Here is an 11606-nt window from a genome sequence, read left to right as displayed (position 1 = left end):
ATGATTATTTTATCTGCTGCTTGTCAGCTATTTTGACAAGTCAGCCTAAATAAATGTTTGTATTCCAGGTGAACTTGATGATGAATTTGGAAGGTAGTGACTTGCTGGCAGAGAAGGCAGATCGCCGGGAGTTTGTGAGCTTGTTGAAGAAGATGCTGTTGATTGATGCAGAAGACAGGATTGCCCCCGCTGAAGCTCTCAGCCATCCGTTTGTGACGATGCAGCACCTGCTTGATTTTCCACATAGCAAGCAGTGAGTTACCGTTGCCTCATATTGTGGAACTGGTGTAATTTTGACCTTCCTATATAACTTGTACTCCCCATGTCTCTGTCTTCAGTGTGAAGTCATGTTTCCACATCATGGATGTTTGCTGGACTCGTCCCAGTGCATATGAGGCCGCAAACCGAAACAAAGGGCCTTTGATCAGGCCTGTAACTACAACCGCTGCTGCCTCAGCCAATCACCCTTTCAGCAAGATGACTGCTGTCCATCCTCAAGTAAGTTGGTTTTGATTCTTTTTACACACAGTAATTATTGCATCCAGAAATTAAAATATTCAAAAACAAAGTTTTGTTTCCTGAATGATGGAATAATCCCACATGATGTGAATTAATAATAATATGCTTTGTTTTTGTGCTTCTGTGAAGAGTAATTGTACAGACCTTGCTTTTATTGCTTTTTTGTGTACTGACTTGTCCGTCTTATTGCGTCCTCACACTGCTGTCATGGCAACAAAAACACGTCATGTTTCTGAGGTCATGGCAACAGTGCAAATCAGTGTTGTTGCTGAGGAGAAAAGAGCAACTGACCCTTTTTTGGGTTTTGGATCTTTATAATGCAAAACAACTCAGTTTATTCAACATGCACTGACAATGAACGTGACTAATAGTGACATACATGCATACATACATTACCTGAATAACAATGTAATGGTGACATAGGTAACTATTAGTACACGTGAAGATCACATTATGTCTCTCTCATTCCAAATCAGAACTAAAACCGGATAAGAGTACCAGATGGCATTTATTGAACGATAAAACTGATGCACTGTCATTTCTGTTATGTTTATGGGCCGCTATAAAAGAAAGTCAATGTTTATCATTCAGGATGCGGTGGCTTTCTTAGCATTACCGATTTGAAAGGCTGCTTTGCGTTTACAGTCATGTGTGCGGGGGCTGGGATACATGCAGGAGCTGTAGCAAGCTGTATAGACCTAGTTGTTGTTAGCCAATAAATGTGATTATACCCAGGCACGAGAGAAGCATTAGTAGGGAAGCAAAGGAACATGCTCAACTGTTTACCCCTCAGGCCAGTCAATTCTTGAGCATGTTCATAGCAAAAGGTGTCTTACAACAGGGAATATCAACAGCTTAAGAGCATACCCTTTAAGCTTAGTGACTTTCATTTCTTCAAGGACTGCATTAGTACAAAAGTGGACCTTGAACCTATTTTGATTCGGCAACTTAGGAAATTCTGTGTGATACGGGTTTCAGGCGGGCCTACACCTTGTGAACCATTATCTGTAGACTTATATACTACTGTTAAGCCAAAAGTTAACTGACTACCCAATAATTTCTGTATTTTGATATATGTTTCTGATCTCTCTCATCTGGGGGAAAAAAAATGCTGCTGGCATGTTGCCATCTGCTGGCTCTTCAGTGCTACTGATCGTAATTACAATAAATCTGAAAAATGCCATTATCCCCTTTTTATTATTGTTTTTTTTCCTCTAGGGGTTAGCTCCATCAGCGGCCTCAGTAATGCACCCTGGCATACCACTGCAGACAGGAAGTGGTCAGTTTGGATGCAATGAATCATTTCAGCAGGCTCTCATTTTATGTCCCCCAACCATTCAAGGTAGGACATGTAAAACTTTATTTAATTTATTTGTCATGCTTTCATTCATTCTTATATTTATTTGTCACTCTCCTTTTTGTGGATAGGCTTAACATAGACATTTTCTATTACCTCCCCCAGCAGGAATCCCCCCCAACACAGCTAAACCAGCAGGTTACTCTGTTCGAATGGAGGCCTCTGTGCCACTAGTCACACAAGCACCCTCGATCCAGCCCATACAAATCAGACCTGGAGTCATCACACAGGTAAGGAGGCACTTAAAATGAGGGAATATGTACTGATATGAAATGTTAGCTTGAGGTGATTAGTGTGCTTAAATCAATGAAATGTTTTTCATTTAATATATATTAATTACTTTTTGGTAGTCATTTAAAAGGGGAGAAATGACCATGTGCGAAAGAAGTTCATATTTGACCTTTAATGTACAACCTGATGAAAGTAAATTCTGCAATGATGCAACTTTGCTTCTCTGCACTCCAACAGTCTTGGTCAGCTCGTGCACAGCAAATCTTGGTGCCCACTTGGCAGCAGGTGACATCGGTGCCCCCACCACCAACCACTATGGCGTCTGACACAGTGGCTGGCTCACAGAGATTGGGTGACTGGGGGTAAGACATGCATCTATTTCAGGAGGTTACACTACACCGTCTTCCTGATGTGTCATCCATATCATTTCCCGTCTGTATTTATAGTTCCATCGCATATTATAAAAATTATTGATGCTTAATTATCTTTAGTTTCCGTGTGGTAGGAATGGACATGCTGTTCTCATGCTGCGTGCCTGCTCCACTGAATGTTAACGATCTATGAGTCATAAGCTGCATTTGTGCCGCAGGAAGTTTCCTGAGGGACCACAAACCTTTGTCAAAACTCTGTGTTATTCCACCACAGGAATTCCAGTTTATAATAAGTTCTGGGGAAGTGTGTGTGTGTGCGCGTGTGTGTTTTTGTGTGTGTGTCTTGCAGCACCAAACATTTATTTGAACCAGACTGCCTTGGTCATCGCACATTCAGTCTTCATAATAGCTCATAAAACATGTTTCAACTCTAACATTTTTGCCTTTTTGAGTCGCCATTTGCAAAGTGGTGGATAGAATTTGTCTAATCTTTGTCATGGCAGTCCAGACATCCAACAGTCCAAAGCAAGCTTTTAGTTCCTTGAAAAAAATCACTAAAGCTTCTTGAGTACTTTTGGTAGAGATGTAGCTACACCCACCAATTTTATTGAAAGCTGTGCTCAATTTGAGATCTTTGCTTTATTTGCAGGAAAGTGCGTCCCCATGGTAACCATTACAGCTCCATGATTGCACACCCTCAGCCATTCTTAACCAACCAAATGACCATGTCCACCCACCAGCCAATCAACATAGGCATTGCACATGTGGTGTGGCCACAGCCAGCTGCCAACAAGAGAGCCAAGCCCTCTGTGAACAGGTATGATGCATGTTTTTTTGTTTTTCTTCCCTTACGAAATAAGGATGCAAAAACATGAATCTGACAAAGCCTCCTCTGTTCTTTTCTAGGTGCAACATCTCCCAAAACACTAACATCCAAAATTTAGCATGTCAGTCCCCAAAGATGGCCGATACAGCAAAGAATGTGGACGAGGTAGAGGAAGCCAGATGTCCAGAGGAAGGCCACGCTATTGGAGAGGAGCGAAGAACAGAGCCGGTGGAGGAGGAGGATGAGGATGAGAACTGCTGCAAAGTGGAGCCAGACTGTGAGGAGCTTTCAGTTTCACAGGAGCAGAGACAGGCTATGGTGATCACTGACCTCACTAGCCCAACTGTTAGCGTCATCAGTATCAGCAGCGATGAGGAGGAGGGCACGCAAAGACATTCAATTGGAGAGTGAGTATTGACTAGAATGCTCCTCTTCCTAATATCTCTTTAAAACATTCAAATTGAGTGTCTGATTTGATACATCTCTCTGCACACAGGTGTAAGGGGAGTGCAGATTGTGAAGCGTGTCAGAGCACCGTCAGTATGGAGAGAGTCTGTTCTCTCAGCAGTCCAGACAGTACGCTCAGCACCAGTTCTTCTGCCTCAGCTCAGTCCAGCACATCACCCTGCAAACACCCCAACAGGTAAAGTAGGGATAGTAACTTCAGACTGTGCTCGAACAGATGAGATATTGCCTGGTTTTAAAAGTCTCCATTGGACAGATTAGCCCAAATTTTAAAATAGTACAAGGCAACCAAAAGAAGTGTGCAACAGTGAGAGATATTCTGTTTAGCTACCACGCCGTAAGTTGCCTTCTTCATTCTTATTGCAGCATGTCGGACGATGAACAGGAGAGTGGTTGTGACACCGTGGACAGCTCGCCTGCATCACATACCTCTGGCCATAGCAACAGTCCCTTCACAGAAAGGCGCTATATTGCTGACAGCAACCAGAACTGCGAGCCTTGCGTCGCATGTGTTGCCCCGGAGACCGAGCCCAGCAAACCAACAGTTCGTACTGTTGTGGTGCCTCCAATGCGGGTGCAGAACAACAACAATAACAACCCTGCTGTCAGTGAAACTCATGGCAACACAGGTAATGGTTCACATTTGCTGCCAGATTTATACACATGTTCTTACTCTACTTAAAAGGGGGATGACCAGTAGATTAACACACTGATCATTCTAAACTAAAATGATATGGTTAACATGACTATATTCCTTCATTGTGCTCAATTGCTAAGTGTCTGAAGTATACTTAAATATAATTGTTGAGTCAGACAACTTGCAAATCCATGACTAGGTCGCACTAGCTCAAAAGCCTTGTCACCACTGCTGCCGTCTGCTCCACAGGTCACGTGGCCTTGGATTATGTCGTTTTAGTAGGCCACAGAAGTTCTCACAGGTGATTATGGGTTGCGTGCCCTGACATATCTGCTCTGATCGTTGGAGTGGATATGTGTTTGCTGTCAACACTTTTTACTCTGACTCAAGGCTGAGAGACCCTCTGTTTCTGTGTGGATTTGCATTTCTTGAATCTGCATAAGGCATGTGCAATTGCCCCAAAGATATCAGTCAGTATTTCTTTATTGGTGCTAGACTGGAGTTACACATGCTGTATGTAGACTTTATAACAGTTGTGGTAAGTGGGACCACAGGCAACAACTGTCATTTAAGATCTGCCTTTTTTATAAATAAGACCTGTTATATGTAAATCCTTAGAAAATCATACAGATTCATATTACCCTCATGTCTCCAACCTCCAAACTATTACAACTAAAGGCACACATAAAAGGGCACAGCTTCCTATTCTAAGGCTGCCGTGTCTATTTTTAGCTGATGGTCTGACCCCCACTATAAGCTCTATGAACAAGCTTAGTTACAAACTCCTCCCTGATTCCCAAAACATATCTATTTATAATCATCTAAATGAAAGAACAGATATAACTATGTTTAACGGTTTGGAACTGATCAAGCACAGCTGAAATCACCAATAAGCCTTCAGAGCCTCCTGCCACAAATGTTGCCATTTCTCTGGATGTAGTTGGATCTCTGGCTCAATCTTGTTTGCCTGTTATTTACAATCTAATATTGTTAGTAGGACACTGTGTTGTTTGTGTTTATAAGCGTCATTTCAGTCTTTCCGTGTTCTCTTCTGTGCCCCTTTTCACATGACCTGCTTCCTCAGGCTTAGAGTCTTCATGCCAGTCCAAAGGGCGCAGTTTTCCTGGGCGGCAACATCATCACTCCACTCCCCTCCTCAACAGGCCTCAGAAAATTACCCCTGCATTCCAGCCCCAGCAACAGCAGCCTATTGGCTTTGGGCAGGTAGGCACATGCAGTCGCATACCGTGAACGTAAATAAAGATACTAGTACAAGTAAACTTCTTAAAAAAAATAAAATTATATCTGCCTCATCAGGTAACATTCACTAAAAAATTATTTGCACAAATTTGAGATTTTGAGAACAACAATTTTGACATAAGAAACTTGTCCTGAAAGGGCAAAATATGTTTCTTCTTCAAAAGAAGTCTGAACAAAAGCATAAAAACTTGGTTTTAGCTCCAGGCAGAAATAATCCTGGTTTCGACAGTGTGTCTTTATGAACGTAATGGCTGTTGCTTGTAGAACGCCTCATCTTATAATTTTTCAAGTCTTTTTCTGGAATGTGAAGCAGCAGTGGTAACTTGTAAAATAACATGATATTATTAAAGTATTAGATGTACTTGTGACTACACTCACTACAGTTTAATGTGTGATAAAGAGCACAACATTTGAATTTCAAATATTTCCTTTTTGAGGTAGTGCAGCAGTCAAGTTCATACTGTAAGTGGAACTTCTCTGGGAGGAGCAACATCATAGCAGTGCTCCCAAATGGTGTCAGATGATTTAAGTTTCCAAATGTTTTTAAAGATGAAGGTATTTTACTTTGATACTGTTCATTTACTCTTATGTGCATTGGTGCACAAGCAGATGATGCCGCTGTCGGTGACTGATAACATGGAAGATGTTTCCATGCAAGCGCATGGAAACATCAGCAGCTAGTGGCTCGTAAAGACTCACTCGGTACCGATGAATCGTCATTGAATGTGAAATGTTTTTGTTCTTTGCTCCTTCAGGTGCAACATTTCAGTTCCTGCCATCAGGAATGGAACGGCAACTTTTCCCACCGGAGACCACAGGCCTACATCCCTCCCACCATGCATGGGCACACTTTCACTCTCTCCCACAGCAGCCCAAACCACACTACGGGCCCCCATCCTCACCTTGGAGGACACCCGCACTCCCAGCCCACCATACTGTCTTACCCTCCATCTGGTCCTCTGGTCACAGCTGCACCTGTGGCCCACCTCCTGGCTTCTCCTGGGGCCTCCCGCCCCGTCCTTCAGCCAACCTACAGCATCTCCCATCCGGCAGGCATTGTGCATCAAGTCGCAGTAGGCATCAACCCCCGGCTGCTACCCTCCCCCACCTTGCACCCCCAGGGCCAGTTCAAGCCCCTCTTTCCCCCGCACTCCTACATTGCCTCTCCCGCCTACGGCAGTTTCCCTCTCAGCCCTACCAAAATAAACCAGTACCCTTACATCTGAGCATGGCTGCTCAGGTACCCTTCATACCACCTGAGGGCTAAGTGAGCAGGGCGAAATATATCTTTAACCACAAACAACATGGTTTTATTTCTGAAAAACCATGGCACAACCACAGAGAAAGCAAACTATTTTTTGAATCATGTAGACTTGAGTGTAATTGAACTTCAAGCTTTAAAAAACAAAAAACCAAAAAAAGAGTTCCAATGGTAGAGATGATTTGGCAAAAATTAAGAAGGAAGTAATGTATGAATGACTGAATGAAAGAATGAATGAATAGTTAAACTCACACTTAATGTGTTTTGCACATTTGATATATCTTTGCATTGGATCTTCTACGAATACTCCTCAAGACAGGTGAATAATTGGGGTGTTGTTGAATAGTTAGACTTTGCACCCCTGATCCCAGCTATTTTTCTATATTGCCTTCTTATGTGTGTGCAAGACACATTCATCTTTGTAAAGCCATCCCAGTCTCTAGCTCTAGATTGACAGATGCACATGTCGTCCACAGTGTACGTCGTACTGCGTTTGAAGTATTTGTACCTTTTCGGTGTCTTTTGGTGTTTAGCAATGTCAAGTCAATTAACCGAATTAAATAGGGTTGTTCCTCACGCTGCATGTGGTCTTGCATGAGCAAAAATGTAAACGGAAAGATGCATAGACGTTGCTCTTATTGTTTGTGTCACAAGACTCGCTGCATTGTATAACTGTCCCCAGCCATAGTGCCTTACATATTTGAGGTTGTTAATGTTACTACTTATATATGACTATATACATGAATATTAATGTACTGGACTGCAGCACTTGAAATTCCAATCAGTCGATGCATCCTATGTGTGAGTGTATATATATGCACATGTGTATATGTCCATGCATAGCCTGCATGGATGTGATGTATCGCGGATAGCGGTGCTTATTTTTTGGAGTCTGTGTATATTTCAGCGTGTAGTGAGTTAATTTTTTTTTCTTCTGTTCTTTCAAGTAGAGCAGCGTGCTTTGCTGTTGCAAATGCCTGCTGTTTCATTCAGTTCATTTTATTCTTTTTTTTCCTTCTCATTCTCCAGTTCCCGAATGAACTAGTGTACAAAGTGCAAGTACTGAGTATTGCTTAATATTTGATAATCACTTTCTATTCAGTGAAACTCTTACTACTAACAGTATTTGTACTGTTTGAAACTGCAATACAATCTAAATAGTCGTTGATTATTCTTCATTTTTCATCTTCGTATTTTCGTTTTTGAGTGTTTTCACTTTGTTTTTTGTTTTTGTTTTTTTTAGATGTTTAGAAGTGTGGTGGGCATGGCTTTGTTTAGGTAAAGAAAAAATGCAAATTAATTCATGGTATGGAATCTTCTAAGCCTGAGCAAACCATGCAGTATTTGATATACACACATATATGGACATATATTATAGAGCTAGACTATTTAGTACAGATGCTTGATAAGGTGTGAGTTAATTGTGTGCAATTCTCTCATTTATGCATGTGTGACAAAGTTAACTTTTTCACTTTACATTATACCATTTGTTAAAGGCTTACGGCTTATCGGTGTCAACTGCTTATTTTATACATTCCGTCAGGGAGGATATATATACATATATAAGACGGTAGCACCAGTCTATATATATGTAGATATGCTGCGTGTGTGCGTTTTTGTTCTATTTTCTTTTGTTTATTTTACTAGTTACGTGTGTAGTTTTTTTTTTTTGTTGTTTTTTTTTTTTTTGTCGTCTTTTTATTTTCAAATGAAGTTGCTTGTGCAGCACCAAAGACTGTAATTCATTTCTTGAGCAAGGTAGCTATTCTGTTTGCATAGACCTCAGTTGTACTGTAGTTGTAGAATGGGGTTAAATTAAAACAAAAAAAAGTTGTATTTAAAAAAACAAAACAAATAAAAAAAAAACAGCTGAGGTTTTGTCTAGCTTATTGGGCAATTAATAAGTCGTATCATTTCTTTCTTGAATGTATCATAGATAAGCTGCTATATGATTGCCACTTCAATAGCTGTGAAATTAGGTGATTTCTCTCTGAGTTTAAACCTAGCGTTGCTATTTTTGTATAGGTCCCTAATTATCTGAAATAGAAGTGGTTTTGATTTTTGTGTTTTGCGTTCATATTTGAAGTGTCATTGTAACTACTGTATTGCTGATGATGAACATTAGTTGCATTTGTCGTTTCTCGGGGTGCGTGTTTTTTGCATCAGTATTTTATCCTTATTAACCTTTTGGGCTCGTCACTGCATATAAATGATGTATCGATGTAACTTAATTTTTGTATGTTTTCATATTGACGTTTTGTACACATCTGAAGCTGTAGCTTGCAGGATTGAGTTAACTTTTTTATTGTGCGTAAACGGTGTGCTACCAGTACTCTCGTGGGTTATGAGGGCACTGCGAGGGGGGGAAAAAGAAAACAAAAACATTGTGTTCCATTGGAAAACTTCTGTGTTGTTTCCACCAGTCACACACAAACGCACTTGCCACTAAGCACTTATAGAGGTAGGGAGGCTTGTAAGGGTTTGGGTGATTAGACTGTAAGAGAGAAATTTAGCCCAATTTTTCTGTTCTAAAATGACGTTTTCTGACTTGTTTTTATTGTTAAATTGGTTTGATCAAAGTATTTATTGCAGCCCTTTTATCTGTTCAATGTTATATCTGGCTAGGATATCAGTTTCACAGTTTGATATTATAAACTGCCTTGAGTTCAGATCGCTCTCCCCTTTATGAGTGTCTAATATCAAAACGATGTTTTGTCGGTGCGAAACAGTTACCGTTGTGATATGTCCTTTCTTGAAATTGAGACAGTGTGAGCAGCACTGTTTATGTGCCTTGAGATTCAGAAAGTGAGAATTCATGCTGGTGATTTCTTCCCGATTTATTTGAGGAAGGCGTAGAATTCAGTAACAGTTCCCTACAGTGTAGAATGGACAAGTTTTTAGCAGACATTTGACCAAGAGTTTAAAGAGGAAAGTAAGAAAAACAAGAAGCAGAGAATAAAAACAACTCAAAGTAGGACTTCATCGTAGTGAGTCTTCTGATCAGCTTATACACATGAACAGCGTAGTGGTGGTTCTCCGCTTGTTTCAGACAGTCGCCACGTAAAACCTCTCTGATTAATACACACATGCGTGCGCTTTGAATGATGCCACACTCACTCAATGGTCTTTGGATAGTCACTCTGGCTGAACAGCAGATGCAATACTTTACATTGTGCGGTCATTGCACCACCAAGTGTTCTTAGATAATCTCCATGCTTTACATTACCTTGCATGTACACCTTAGATGCTTCACTTTGTCTGCCTAGAAGCTGACTGCCTAGAGCAGCGCTCCTATCATGCAAGCTGAAGCTGAGTGGGAGTAACCAGAGCACGGCTGACAACACTGGCCTTTTAAAAATCAGAAGCTATGCTTTATATCCAGCAAGAGTATATCTGGGCGTTTTTGTTCTGCGTTCTGGACGAAAAGAGCTCTGTCGAGGAGGTTGTCATCTTCTCTGTCAGTCATGAGTGCAATACTCCACATTTCGACACTGACATTGATATGGTTGTATGTTTTTTTTTGTTTTTTTAATAGCTTTTGTCTGACTTGTATGCTTTACTGATCATACTCAAATATCCCTTTGGGAAAGAAAGCTTATGATGACAAGGCATGGACTTGGCAGATTAGTGCTTGAAATAGTTCCCCCAATAATAAGCATGTGAAATGTAATCTGTGTTTTGATTCCTTCAAAGGTATTCACCAGCAATGCGCCTGCATAAACTCTCCCGTACTTGTTTAGGAAAAGAATGGATGCAAGAGGAGAGAAATGTTAAAACTGTTTTTAATTTTCCACAAGATTGACACCTTGATTTCTTTTCTTTTCTTTTTTTTGAGGATTCATGTAACATTTAACAGATAAAACAGTCATTTGTAAAATTACTTCTATTAATGTTATGACTTTGATATGGAAAAAAAAAAATCCTCTGCTGCGGTATTATCCTTTAGAGATCTTAATTCAGGGTGTGTATTAGTCTAATTGCGCTACTGTGTAACTGTTTGATTTTAATATGAGATTTGTTTTACTCAAGCTCTTATTTTCAGTTTTCTGGTCACCTGTATCAATTTCAGAGTTAATTCACACTGCAAGTTATGGAATCATCTGTTTGGATTGCTCATCAATTAGACTTGATAATGAAATCTGAACTGTTACTGTTTTAATACCTGTAGATTTTTTTGTGGCTTTTATTTCCTCCTGTTTTTGGTTCGTTTGCTTTTTTAATTTTGTGCTACACTAGTTTGCCATGTAGCAATTGCACTGTGCAATATTTACAGTATGAGGACTGGGAAAACTAACTCTATGGATGTGATGTCTCTTTACAGTTTGCGATAGTGTTTCCTCTCTAGTTCTCAGTGATTTAGGTGTGACCAAGCCTTCTCTACTTTGTCACATTAAGCGGGTTTTCCAGGTGACTCTTTTGGTGAGTGTCAAAATAAGACTTTATGGTGTATTATTGTTAAGATTCACTTTGAATTAAAAAAAAAAAATCTATTGATGCAGTTCTTTCTGATTTGGTCTGTTCATTCACATTTATGCAGGACCTTTTATAAGTAATATAAACGATAGGACACATTGGACTCATTTCTATTTGTTTTAGTGTGTGAATGGCAGGAAAATTAGAGTTTGTAAGGTAGTATCTTTACATTTATTGTCAAAAACAAAAAAAACTATCCCTTTAGA

At 40.2% G+C, this 11606-nt stretch overlaps 1 protein-coding gene across 3 annotated transcripts in view; it reads left to right on the top strand.

Annotated features, from left to right (window-relative positions):
• hipk3b (homeodomain interacting protein kinase 3b) overlaps positions 1-11425 on the top strand; it is a 42687-nt gene extending 31262 nt beyond the window's left edge. For 2 of the 3 annotated variants that reach the window (XM_019359235.2, XM_019359238.2), the window contains exons 6-16: positions 69-253; positions 339-498; positions 1738-1861; positions 1982-2106; positions 2345-2469; positions 3128-3295; positions 3385-3711; positions 3801-3947; positions 4136-4398; positions 5491-5630; positions 6422-11425. In XM_019359235.2, the coding sequence (XP_019214780.1) occupies positions 69-253; positions 339-498; positions 1738-1861; positions 1982-2106; positions 2345-2469; positions 3128-3295; positions 3385-3711; positions 3801-3947; positions 4136-4398; positions 5491-5630; positions 6422-6892 (2235 nt within the window). In that variant the 3' untranslated portion in view covers positions 6893-11425. The remainder of the gene's footprint in view (positions 1-68; positions 254-338; positions 499-1737; positions 1862-1981; positions 2107-2344; positions 2470-3127; positions 3296-3384; positions 3712-3800; positions 3948-4135; positions 4399-5490; positions 5631-6421) is intronic. The other variant, XM_005467150.4, reaches the window with a different exon arrangement.
• The last annotated feature ends 181 nt before the right edge of the window (positions 11426-11606 follow it).

Source organism: Oreochromis niloticus, linkage group LG1 (assembly GCF_001858045.2).
Source record: "Oreochromis niloticus isolate F11D_XX linkage group LG1, O_niloticus_UMD_NMBU, whole genome shotgun sequence".
Lineage (NCBI taxonomy): Eukaryota > Metazoa > Chordata > Actinopteri > Cichliformes > Cichlidae > Oreochromis > Oreochromis niloticus.
Note: the sequence above shows the minus strand (reverse complement) of the source record. Positions and strands in the feature narration are given on the sequence as shown.